The sequence below is a fragment of the Struthio camelus genome, chromosome 2, assembly GCF_040807025.1.
Source record: "Struthio camelus isolate bStrCam1 chromosome 2, bStrCam1.hap1, whole genome shotgun sequence".
Classification (NCBI taxonomy): Eukaryota; Metazoa; Chordata; class Aves; order Struthioniformes; family Struthionidae; genus Struthio; species Struthio camelus.
Window position 1 is genome coordinate 148,000,982 of NC_090943.1, and position 12,667 is coordinate 148,013,648.

The following is a 12,667-nucleotide window of genomic DNA, read 5'->3' on the forward strand; positions in this document are numbered from 1 at the left end:
GTTAGATGGTTCCAATTTTTACCACAGTAACAAAGTCAAATTGGCATCCACTAAAGTTCCAAGAGGAACTGAGTGCTAAAAAACCTAAACATTCACTTGTTTTATTTTTCTGTTTCTTGGTTACATTTTCAAAGTGTGTACGATACCATTCCCATTAACATCAGCAGGGGGCTTGTGAATAAGTCTTTGCTCAGTCTTTCAAAAAACTGAGCTGCTCAGTGCAAGAAGTGAGGCAATCCCAAAGCATTTTGTTACTGAAAAAAAAGAGCAGGATAGCCAAGAGACGACAAAGTACCTGCATGCATCTTAAAGCACCTCTGAAGGTTACATTTGGACATTTTATAATTTGAGTTGAAATAAGGTAATTTTGAAATACACCAAACACGATTCAGGAAAGACAGCATATTAGCTGGCTAGAAGCATTGCTAACATTCAGATGACATAGCATTAAGTTAGCTGCACCCTAATGTGAGAAATTAGGACATTGTCTTTAACGCAGTAAAGATGCGTTTCATGAAGCTAAATAGATGACGGCATATAAACCAGTCAACCACAATAGTCGTTACTTTTTTCCTGCCCAGTGATCAAGCTTCTGAAATTGTATATTCATACTAAAACTGAGGATTTCTAGACATCACAAGTCAAAGTTACAAAACTTCCATCTCAGAACAGATAAAACCATTAAGAACTATGCCTTATTTAAAGGACAGAGATAATCATTCATATTTTCCATTGAAGTTAGAAAACTACAATGTTTAAAAAAGAATCATGGCTCAGTAGACGTACTTTAGCAGTAATTTCTGATGTTGCTGCAACTGAAGTCGCATCAGCATTTTCATGATAAACTACACAGCCAGAAAATCCATTCAATGTTGCAAGCTGACATAAAAGACTAGGTACAAATCCTTCAAGCACCACTGAGTTGGTTCATCTGATTTTAGACTGAGAAGTTGGAAGAAAAGAGAAAGCAGGAAAAAAAAAAATCTTAAAATGGAAACCATCAATTTAGGACCAGCTAGTGTTCAAACAGAATTTACAGCTACTTTTTAGCGCAGATGGTTTATTCCTGCAGTGATCTGCCCAAGAAAAAGTATTTTAAAAAATTAAGTTGAAAGCCCGTATTCACTTTTATATTTGAGGAAAAACTCAGACAAACACCTTTTTCTAGACAGCAGAACCTGACTTAGACTTAGACTGATCAAGGAACTACTCGTAGATTATTAACAGAATAAAAGCAAACTACAAGCACAAATCATTATGACAGCTATAACCGGCTACTTGTTATTTAATAATTGCTTTTGTTGCAGTGCTAGCATTTTACCTGGGTTTACATATGTGCTCCGTTGTAACCCTATGCAGATGGTGCTACTTAAGGTGAGCCTTAGGTCAGGGAATCAAAAAGGAGAAGATTAAATTGTATATACAATTTAGCTCAATTCCCTGTTCTTAGAACAAAGTAATTCTTTTGGTCTTGTAAAACATGCCCCAGTACATCAGAACTGAGCCTGCTGGTTTCAAATCTGCTACCTGAAAAGAATGGAAAATCAAGATGTTTGCAATGTATAAGACTAAGAGTTACTCATTTGAGGGATTCCTTAGGAAAGGATGTTCTCTGGATTGTTTGTTTCATATTTTTTAAGAGTAAAATAATTTTAATTTTGTATATTCTCACTCACCTGCTCTGGGTACTTGCTTCCAACTATCTCTGCCACAGTGTTAAAGGAATTAGAATCTGGATAGGTCTTAGCACTCATCTTCAGGTACATAACAATCTTTGTGTCCCTCAAGGACATTCGTGACATCATTTCAGCATCTTCTACGGAGATACAAGCAGTAGGAATCTGGGGTACACCTGACTGGTAATTCTGCCACCCAGTATGTGGGCTGTAAAAAATAATAATAAAAACATTGTTCACAACTTAGCTGCTTAAATTAGTACAATCATCACAAAATTGTTAAGAACAATACCTTCATTACCATGGCTAGCCGACTGCCAAAAGCAACACATTCACTATTATTTAAAGAAATCTTCAATGGAACACCTTTCAAGTATTTTTATACTAATCAGCGTATATGACTACCACACATTCTGTGTATTTGGGAAGTTATTGTGCTTCAGCACTATTTATGTCATTGTTATGCTTTTACATTACAACAGTCAATCCTCTGATACCATACTTTCTTCACTACTGTATCAGGAAGAAAAGCAATGGAGACGCAATAAGTAAACAGTTCATAAGAACTATTTCCTTTCCCCCGCCCCCTTCTATTAAAAAAATAAAAAAAAGTGTCAAGTAATGAAATCAAAATAAATGTGTGTTTCATCTCTGTGCTGATGTTGAAATAGATGAAGTAGTGAGTTTTAAAGAGTGCTAGTATCAGAGACTTCAGGAAAAATAAGACAATGAGACCTGAAACAAAATGTATGTTTCTTCTTTCTCAACACACATGAGATTTCAACCACTATCTGTAGATGAGAGAAAATACCAAAAGAAAAAAAAAATCAGTAAACCCTACAGTAATCACTATTTGACCACATTTTCCTCCACTTCAGTTCTTTACTGGCAATAGCACTCAGAACAGAGGCAGATGAAAGGAAGAACTACAAGGGACATTTTTCAGTAGAAGCTCTCAATGAGTAACAGAGACAATCAAGAAGAGTATATTCTTTGTCAAACGATAGTGAATCCCATTCACTGGTTGAGAAGACTGCATGCTTTGCAAAGGATGGTTGTTTCACTATGTTAGCAGGAGGAATGTTCTCCAAATATAATCTAGTGCTCTACAGTGGCAGATTAATTCCTGCATTTTTCTAGAACTCATAAAGGTATGCAGTAAATAAGACAAAATTTTTGATTCCTCCTAAAACTGCATCTCTTCACTATGTGAACAGAATGACATCCTGATGAATCGGATTCTACATCTGACATCACAGGATTCTTAAAAATCAAGGGCATATTTGCCCTTCTGGTCACTATTTACGTTATTTCTCATTTGCTAGATGCCTTGGTTGAGACCTTTGGTTGAGATCTGCAGGAGTGCTGAGCACTACAGCTGCAGCTTAAGTCACTGTTTTTAAAGTGAAGTTATATATAAATCCAGTTATATCAGGGGAAAAAACAGGTTGAAAAAAAATAAACCAGGATCTAGATATACCCCAGAATTTGCAAATACTCTTGATATCATTCATTGCTTTCATTTCCACTTGTAAAATGGGAATAATCCTCTTTGTTTCACATACTGTGATGAGGACAGATTCAACGAACACTTGAGAACCATTCTGATACCCTGGAAATCAAGAACCATTTTGACTACCCTAGAAATTCACTGGTATATAATTCAAATTCCTAAATCATAAATAAGTTTAGAATTGCACATTGAAATATTCAGGCAAAATTATGAATGAGCAGCTCTGCAGTACTACCCATTCTCTGCCGTAAAAGTAAAAGCTGAAATTTTACACTTGCCCCCTTATTTCTCCCCCATTGTTTCAGTTCTACTTTGTAATGTTTCAAAGTCACTGCTCAAGAGAGGCATTTCCAATATACATAAAATATTCACTCCTACAGATGCTTTCTCAATCCTCTTACGAATATGTTATTTGTCTTAGTTACCAGTAAAATGCCTGCCACTGAAATTTCCAGGGAAACCTCTAAAGCTACATCATATTTTTTGCAGACTTACTACCCTATGAAGAAAGGCTGGAGTTGAAGTTTTCAAGACAGCTCACAGACATTCTTCACATTAGCTGCCTACCATTTTCACAAATTTTGTATTGCTATAATGGATGACCCTTACAATTTTTAAGACTGTTTATATAGAGAGTAATACATGAAAATCTTCCACCCATTAACCTAATTGTGTACAAATATGAGATTGCTACTGACAGTAAACAAAAATCCAAAAATACACTTTTTTGGAGTCTTCTGCACTGAAAAAATACGCTTAAAATATTCCTAGAAGGCATGTGTGGAGGAGGAGGGGAGAAATCCTCTTTCTAGGGAAACAGACTAGATAAAATGGGAGACATTATTCAGTTCTACTTCTATAAAATAATCAATCCTCATCTCAACAGTAACAAGACATCAACAACATAACCAGCAGAACAGGGACGTAAGAAACGTTCATTTGAAAAGAAAACACTAGAAATCAGTCACAGAGGTTTTATGGGAGCTGCTTCAGAGTACAGACAGGTCTGTTTATTAGGTGGCAACAGTTTAAGAAATTATTGCTCCCACTTGTTTAGGACTGAACCTCCCAGGAAGGCTGGTGCCCCATCAGCTTGTGCAGATTGGGTGATCAGTGGCTCATCTTCAACATAACAGCTATCCCATTCTGCACGACACATACCCAAGCAGTCAGAATCTCGTGTGCCTCGCAATCCTTGCTGGGCGGGATAAACTCATGCAGACTTGCAACCTCAGGTCTTACATATTTTTTTCTTTCCCTTTGTCCCTGTAAATAACTCTCCACCCCCACCCCCCATTTTCAAACTACAACCGTTTGCTGCATATGTTTACTGTTCTTTGAATGTCTGGTGAAATACCCAGCATGTTGATCAGGAGACTTTCCAAAAAACATAACATAAACACCACAGGGCAGGGGTAATTTCATGTATTACTGTTCCAAAAAACCTGCATTACAACAACGGAGCAGAAACAGACAGTTTCTGCTCATTTTAATGAACCCATTCACCTGTGTCTTCTGGCAAGATTACTTCTTAGTACACTGCCACGTACACTGAACAGCAGTACTTCAAGTTTTATCACCACCTATAGTGATTTCATTCCTCTTGTTATTTCCTAGATGCTCAGCAGAAGAAACCCCTAAAACTGTACTTGCCTCTCCAGTTTAAGTAGCAATTACATTTCTTCAGGATGCTCAATCCCAAAGCTCCACCGTAACTGTGAATAAAGCTGACAACGTATTATGTTCATGCTAATACACCTTCCGTGACCAAACATTTGCAGGTATAGCTAACCACAGCTAGCATAAAAACTAAACTTTGAAGTCAGCTGGTAGTCTTGTCTTTTTTATGCTCAAACTACTGTTTTGCTGACATTGCTATGGTAAACCCAACTACCCAAGTTAAGGCATTTTGCCACAGGCAGGCAGGCAGGCAGAGCCAGCAACTGCTCAGACAATACCAGGCTCTGAAGGGAATGAATGACTGTCCAAATGCTGTTTCCTCTAAGGACTCTAAGCATCATGAATACAGAGGTACAAGGCAGTATCACAGTACTGTATACTCTTAATGCTATGAAATTCTGACACTAGAAAATATTTATGACAGACATTATACATCTTGGAATAGACCTAGTTAAAAGTCAAAATGCATGCAAAACACCCCATAGATTAAATATATCTACACAATAAGCTGCTTAATAAAGTGTCAAAGAGTATATTAAAATATATAAATAGTAAATTATCAAGCCCCCTTTATGGAGAGATAACTGAAAACTGCAAAGGTTGCTGCCCAGATTGCTCAAAACAGAACAAAGAATAAGTGCTTCAGGAAGGAGAAGCTTGGAACTGGTGGATGAGGAAGATCACCTGCACTGTGTCTGAATAAACAGGACTTTGTGGATACTCCTAAAGAAAAAGGATATTAAAAAAAAATGACTTGTACTTACCATTTTTTGCCCCTTAAAAAAGAAGAGAAAGAGAAACACTATAGAAAACCACCTGGAAAGGGAGATCACAAAACAAACAATTCAGATTCAGCACTGATCTTTGCAGCATTTGCACTTCTAGGGAAAACAATATGCACCTTCACTGTTTCCTACTAATAACTGGGAATGATGTCAAGATTGTGATGCTTCAAACGCATGCTGCCTCTGAAAAGCTGTAATCCAGGAAAGCAAGAATGCATTTTGGCAAGACTTTAACAGCAATCAGCTCACTTAATACTTAACATACTCATACTCAGATACTATAGTTTGGTGTTTATTACTGTCTTTCTGCTGTTAGTTTACAAAAGCATCTGTTCTTCAGGCATCAGATGTACTGGGTCACTTCATCCGCACGTTTAAAATATCTAAAAAATGCAAGGCATTTAGCTAGATTCATCCTTCATAAGCCTATTAGTGGTAATATCATCATTCAGTCTTAACTTTCCTGCTCAACAGCTGACAGACTTTGGATAAATACAGTTTTTGCATGTTCTTTTTAATAAACACCTAATTTTTACATATTGGAATGTATGTAAGAGAAGTATCACAGTATGAATAAAATAGGAGAGAAAAGGCTCCAGAAAATAAAGCATTCTGTCAGAGGTGCATGTCAAATGACCAGTAAGACACAGATATGGCTTACATCTTACAGAAGAGTAGAAAAGAACAATAAGAGTCAAGAGGCTTCTCTTTTAATTAGTTTATCTTCTGAATCCATCAGTCAAGTGTGTATAAACTAAAAGCTATAAATGTAAAGATGTGCTGCTGGTGTCAGGTCAGTCATAACTATGTTTACTGCAGTACCTGACCTTACAGGGTTCATTACTTTGTTCCTCGATTACCAGCCTTTATCTCTAAGATAAGCTAAAATGCCCAAGGACAAATAAACTGTGTATGAACCGATGCTTCAAGCTAAACTAGACGCTGTGATAGAAAATGCATTTCAAGTTGAGGCCTCAAGCTAAGAGAGCAATCTCCTAAAGGGAAAAGTAAGTGTGACATTACAAGAACTCCCACCATATTTCTAAAAGAAAAAAAATAAGTGATTACAAAGCTCTATTTTAGCCGTAACGTGTATATATACTCACACAACTATGTACCCTTCTGTTGAAAAGCACTAACCCGGTAAAGTGGAGCAATCTAGGGTTGGGAAATACAAAATTAAGGCTGAGTAGCTTCAGTTTACCCCATACATTGTGAGGTTCCAACTACATTCATGACCACACACTTTCTACAGGACCCATACCATATTCAGCATACCAATGTCATATAAACTAAGCATTCCTATTAGGTCAGCTATTTTATTACTTGTGAGTTAAATCATACAATATATTCCTGAATAGATCTATGACTATATAAATCACTAGCTATATCCAAAGCAAATCATGGCATTACCCATCAGTAATAGGACCACGTTCTCCTCTTCCAGTTCTGTACTATTCACTGCATAGTCTACATATCATAGAAAATCTGCTCACATGCAAAGCTTTAGATTTTAAAGGTATGATGGAACGTCCCATAGCAGAACAGAAAGCAAGCAATACACCTCAATCTCACGCTTCGCTATGGGGAGTAGTCAGTCATGACTGCCTCATTTCATATCTTTCTCTTCATCAACCGCAGCACCGCAAGGACTAGAAAGAGCAGAAGACACATGGTGATGATAATCCATACACCAACTGCTAAGCCTGCTGCTGTTGTTATGAAGAATGCTGCTATTAAAACAGTCAATTCTAACCAAGTCAGGAACAACACATCATAGGTAAGATACATAGGAAGCATAAAATAACACCTTTCCTACCTGCACAGTCTTCTGGAAACAAAGCCCACAAAGAAGCTAAACCCCATTCCCTTTTCCAGTGCCATAAACAACACAGCAGCAAAGTCCTTACAAAACAGAATTCACCCTTGTGCACGTTCAGAGATTGCGCACATTCTTCCAAAATTCTAGTCACTACCTGGCCAAAATGGCCTAAAATGTAACAGAACTAGTCAAAATGTCAAAAGTATTGTCATTCTTTTCAGAAGAATTAGATCTTGAAAAATAAAAACAAGACTATTCATCACATTAATTAGTTTTTTTCCCCACTTCAAACCACTTGGAAAAATGTAAAGGAAATAAATTTAGCCTAATTTTGTGTTTCTGTCATCGCTCATCCCAAGATCCTCTTCCTTCATTTGCTTTTTATGTTGCTTTTGTAGGATTCCATTTGCGAGTCTATACCAAGCTGAAATGATAGCAATAGTGCAAAATTTAAAACAAAATATGAATATGTACAGAAAATTTAATAAACTAAGGAGTAACAAATATAACTTTTTTAAAATCAAGTTTCAGTCAATAAATCTGATCTGCATATTCTTCAAGTCTATCTGCTGACAACATCCAACAAAAAGAAAGCAACTTTTTTTTTCGTTTTCCCAGGCATTCAGAGCCAAGATAGTTATAAAATCAGGAATTAGGGGTTTTTTTCTTTCAAAAACACTGGCAAAGTTGCTAAGAAATTCTAATCAAAGCTCTAAATCTTGCCTCATTCATAGGTTTTATAATCCCATTCAATAATTTAGTAAAAGTGACGGTTCTTCTTTGGATCACTGGCATGTAGCACTTCCCTACAGTGAGCTGTCAACACATTCTTTGTTGATAAAGAACTTTGAATAACTATGGAAGGAAATAACATAGCTGTCTTCTATCAAGGACAGATTATTTGCACTCTAGATTATACAGTCTTTTTGGAATTATTTTGTAGCAACCTTTAATTGATGTAGGATCTGCAAAAGTGTAACAAAATGTAAGAGATACTCCAGATATGACTGGCCTTACTAAGCAAAATTGCCTTTGAGAAGGAGTATAGCATCATTCTGTTATAATATGGATTCCATTTACATTCACATTTGGAAAATTGCATCTAATCAGTGCTAGGCACTCATTAAAATTAGGGTCAATAGCTCAAACAAGCACAATAGCTTTGACATAATTATGTATGTGCTAGACTACAGAACGCAATTAATATATATATATATGTTTGTATTTCATCATAATATTCAGTACCACATTCACCAAGGGAATTCTGTGATAACCATAGAAGTTCTTTAAAAATAGCATCGATTAGATATGGTTTGTCAAACAAGAAGTAAAAAACAATTGTTAATGGCAAAATGATCAAATGAAGCAAATCCAATTCAATCCTGAGACTGTAAGACTGCCAGGAAAGTGGAAAAATCTGCACAATCCATTCCAAACTTTTGTATAAAACAGAGGTTTGCATCAGCTGCTCTTCAACTGAAAAATAAACTTTCTGCATCTTACAAACATTAGGCTGATTCTCCAGCAGCTGACAATACCTTGAGGGAGCCATTTAAATCATACACACCTGTTTGGCCTTCTTGTGTTCAACATGAACAACCAACCTTCTTCCTCCCGGGTTTCTATGCCTGCCTTGTGGGAACGCAGCTGCCTGCCGCACGGTACCATAGGTACGATAGCAGAGGGAACACCGGTGCCAATTCTAATTGCCGGCAGCTGCAAGGCTTCTGGCTTCACAGAAGTTTCTTTTTGTTTGTTCATTGAACTCCTGGCTTCTCAGCCTTGAGCAGGATCCGTATTTTTACCTTCAGTGACCCCACAATCACCAGAGACTAGTGAGTGCATAGGATAAATCCAAAAAAAAAAAAAAACCTCATTGCTAACAGATGTTAAATCTTATACCTACAGGAAGGATATAAACAGATCCAAACAAAAGTGTTTTCTGTATTTGGAAAACACAATCAGACAAAAAGGTATCACAGGGCTAAAACTACATAAGCAAACTAAAAGGAGTCTAGAGCTTGCCTTCACACCACTCCCATTTAATGAACTTCATTACTATTAATAATGCCTATCAATCAAATGAAAAAAATATCAGGCACAAACAGGTGTGAATAAGCATCATAGCTTATGATGCATAGAGTAGGATCAATTGCCACAGTAGCACTTTCAAGCCTCTACCTCACCGCAGCCTATACAAGACAGCAGGAACACGGAAGGTCAAGATTTCCCACAATCAAACACAGGCATTAAACCACACTAGAAACCTGAGCTTCCTCTGATGTGGAAACCAAGTATTATGGGACAGTCAGGGGACATTCCTTCTCCTTTTGAAAGATGGTAAAGGGCAAAATACAGCCAGCAGCTTTCAGTGAGATGAAGGAATAGGGTAAGGAAGGAGGATACTGGTATTAGCCACCATAAAACTTGCTCCTTTTAATCAGGAAAATAGAAGGGAGTACGGATGGAGCTTTTCTTCCTCCCTTCCTACTCCATGCTGCACACCATTCAGAACAGTACCCTGTGGGCACTGTCCTCCACAGAAAACTGAAATATAAACCTATCTTCAACAGAAATATATTTAGGAATAGCTTTTTTCTACAGCAGCTTTCGGCAAGATGCTGCAATGCAATGAGATATATTTTCACAGTTTAGAAAGGCTCATGGGTCAAAAGGAATACAAGAGCAGTCTAGAAAACTCACACAGTAAGAATATGAATGACAGAGGGGAAACAAGTCTCTGAAGAGAGCAGGAAAAAGAACAATATTGTGGCACAAAAGGCAACCATTTAGACTAGATAACAGAAGAGTCTTTAAAAGTGAAAAACTAGACAGTAGACTGTCTTAGGTATTATCACCACAGATATCATGGAAGTAAACCCTAGCAGTGAAATAGAATAAGGGATAAAACAGAGAAATCTAGTGATCTTTCCTGCTGTTTATGGGGATAACTCTGACTCCACCGAAAATCAGTGGCAAATCTTCCATTAACTTCAGTGGAAGCAAAAAATAGGCTTTAAAAAATGATTTCTTGAAGGGATATGAGGACAAAGAACAAAGGACCTGACCAGATCCTGCCTCAGGCAGTGAGTAGATGAAGAGCTACTGCAAGACACTCATCTGAGCGAGACCCCTCACAGTAAAGAAACATTAAAACATCTTCACTACATAAATGTTTCTTTTACTTCCATATATTTATTTTCTATAGCATATTAAATTCTTTTTTGATGTAACATGGAATAAAGTACAAAACATTCTCTATTCATTAAAAAAAATAAAGCAAGAGAACAAAAAGTATTTTAATACAAATAATACAGAGGGGATACCACTAATTTCAGATAGCAGATTTTAGTAGTGCCACATGAAAGCAACTATTTTGACATGACTTGATTACTATATTTTCCTCTGTAGTTCACATATTATAGAACATCATTCATACAATGTAGAATGAAATAATCTAAATGTTTAAGTGATAAGGATACTTCCTCTAATGTTGTATTACACTGATTTGAGAAACTCGTTCTCCAATAAAGTGATAAACTTTTATTTTCAAAACTCAGGTGAGTCTAGCTATCACGCTAAAATTACAGATAAACACTTTTTCAGTGTCTCAAATTTGAAATTCACTGTAAATGGAAAAGTTCTCTTTGGCAATAAGCCAAAGCTTATTACAATGTTATATGAATGTCTCAAAATTAAGAATAAATCCTGAGCATAATGGCAAAATGCCATGCTAAGCATGAGAATCCTCTCCCCAGTTGTATTTGTTGACTATGGTAAGATTCTCCTGAAGGCTTCATCATCTAAATCAGACAAAATACGAAATCTCCCTGTAGCCACATACTTCATCTGAACAGCTCCTCTCCCCACAATTTGTGTTGTGCCTGGTAAATGAAGAGTGTCAGGCAAAAAAGAAGTTTATCCAGTACAAGCTGTCATTATGAGAATGACTGAATCAATTCAGAGAAACAGAAGAATCACAGAATGGTTGAGGTTGCAGGGCATCTCTGAAGATCATTTGGTCCATTCCCCCTGCTAAAGCAAGGTCACCTACAGCCGGTTGTCCAGCACTGTGTCCAGTTGGGTTTTGAAGATCTCCTAGCAGGGCAAGTCCACAGCCTCTCTGGGCAACATGCCAGCGTTCAACTGCCCTCACAGTAAAGAATTGTTTTCTTGTGTTCAGGTGGATTTTCCTGTGTTTCAGTTTTTGCCCACTGCCTATCATCCTTTCACTATGTACCACCGAGAAGAGTCTGGCCTCATCCTCTTGACACCCTCCCATCAGGTATTTATAAACATTGGTAAGATCTCCCCTGAGCGTTATCTTCTCCAAGCTGAACAGCATCCTGAATTTTCAGCATCTTCCTGTGCTGCTGTTTTTTGGGCATGCACGCGAAGAATACCCAACACACAGCACTTGCTTGGATGAAAAGAACGTTGGGGTTTCCCAATAAAAATGTTTAGCTCTTGGGAACTCAGGTCATTTTCCTTCCTCAAAAGGAAAAGAATTGTTGTGAAATGGCAACACTTTCATACTGTTTTCTTTTAGATATCAAGCTTATTAAGCTTTTTGGTGTACACTATATATTCATATTATTTTGTTTATTGTTTGAAGATTTGTTCTCTTCCTTTTTCAATCTAGGCAATACGTTGATTCCTTCACCACTTACTGAAGAGGAAAGAAAAAAGTTAGTCTCAATCCTTCTCTTACATTTTATGCATTTTTGTAATATTTGCTAAGAATGTCTAGGATAGTCTCTGTTGGAAAAGAGACTGCCTAAAACGATACAATTTTCTTTCCACTTCTTTAGTTTACCCATGTTGCGGAGGAGAACGCTGTGGAATAAAAAGGCAGCAGGCTGGAGGTTTTTGTCAGAATGTGCAGTAATGATCACAGCCTTTGTAGTCTGCAAGTAAACTTAAATACACATCATGCTTTTGGACTTTAACCAAGACATACACAACCAGTCATATCAGAAGAATCACAGTGGTAGAGAAAGTGAACTGGATTTAGGGATGCTAAGAGACTCCAGACTACTCTGTGAGTGACAGCTACGGGAACATCGCAGCTCTCCTGGCTCACCTCTGGTAGCTCCAGCACAACAGAGCTGTCTAAGGGACCATGGACTTCTCGGCTTCCTCTCCACTTGTCTGTGTTGGTGTCATTCCTCCACTCAGAAAGCTTCCATGA

At 37.3% G+C, this 12,667-nt stretch overlaps 1 protein-coding gene across 9 annotated transcripts in view; it reads right to left on the reverse strand.

Annotated features, from left to right (window-relative positions):
- CPQ (carboxypeptidase Q) overlaps positions 1-12,667 on the reverse strand; it is a 168,828-nt gene that overhangs the window by 108,319 nt on the left and 47,842 nt on the right. For all 9 annotated transcript variants that reach the window (XR_011139272.1, XR_011139270.1, XR_011139271.1 and 6 more), the window contains exon 5: positions 1,677-1,884. Coding sequence is in view for 5 of the 9 variants with exons in the window: in XM_009675996.2 (XP_009674291.2) it covers positions 1,677-1,884 (208 nt within the window). In the remaining 4 variants the exon portion in view is untranslated. The remainder of the gene's footprint in view (positions 1-1,676; positions 1,885-12,667) is intronic.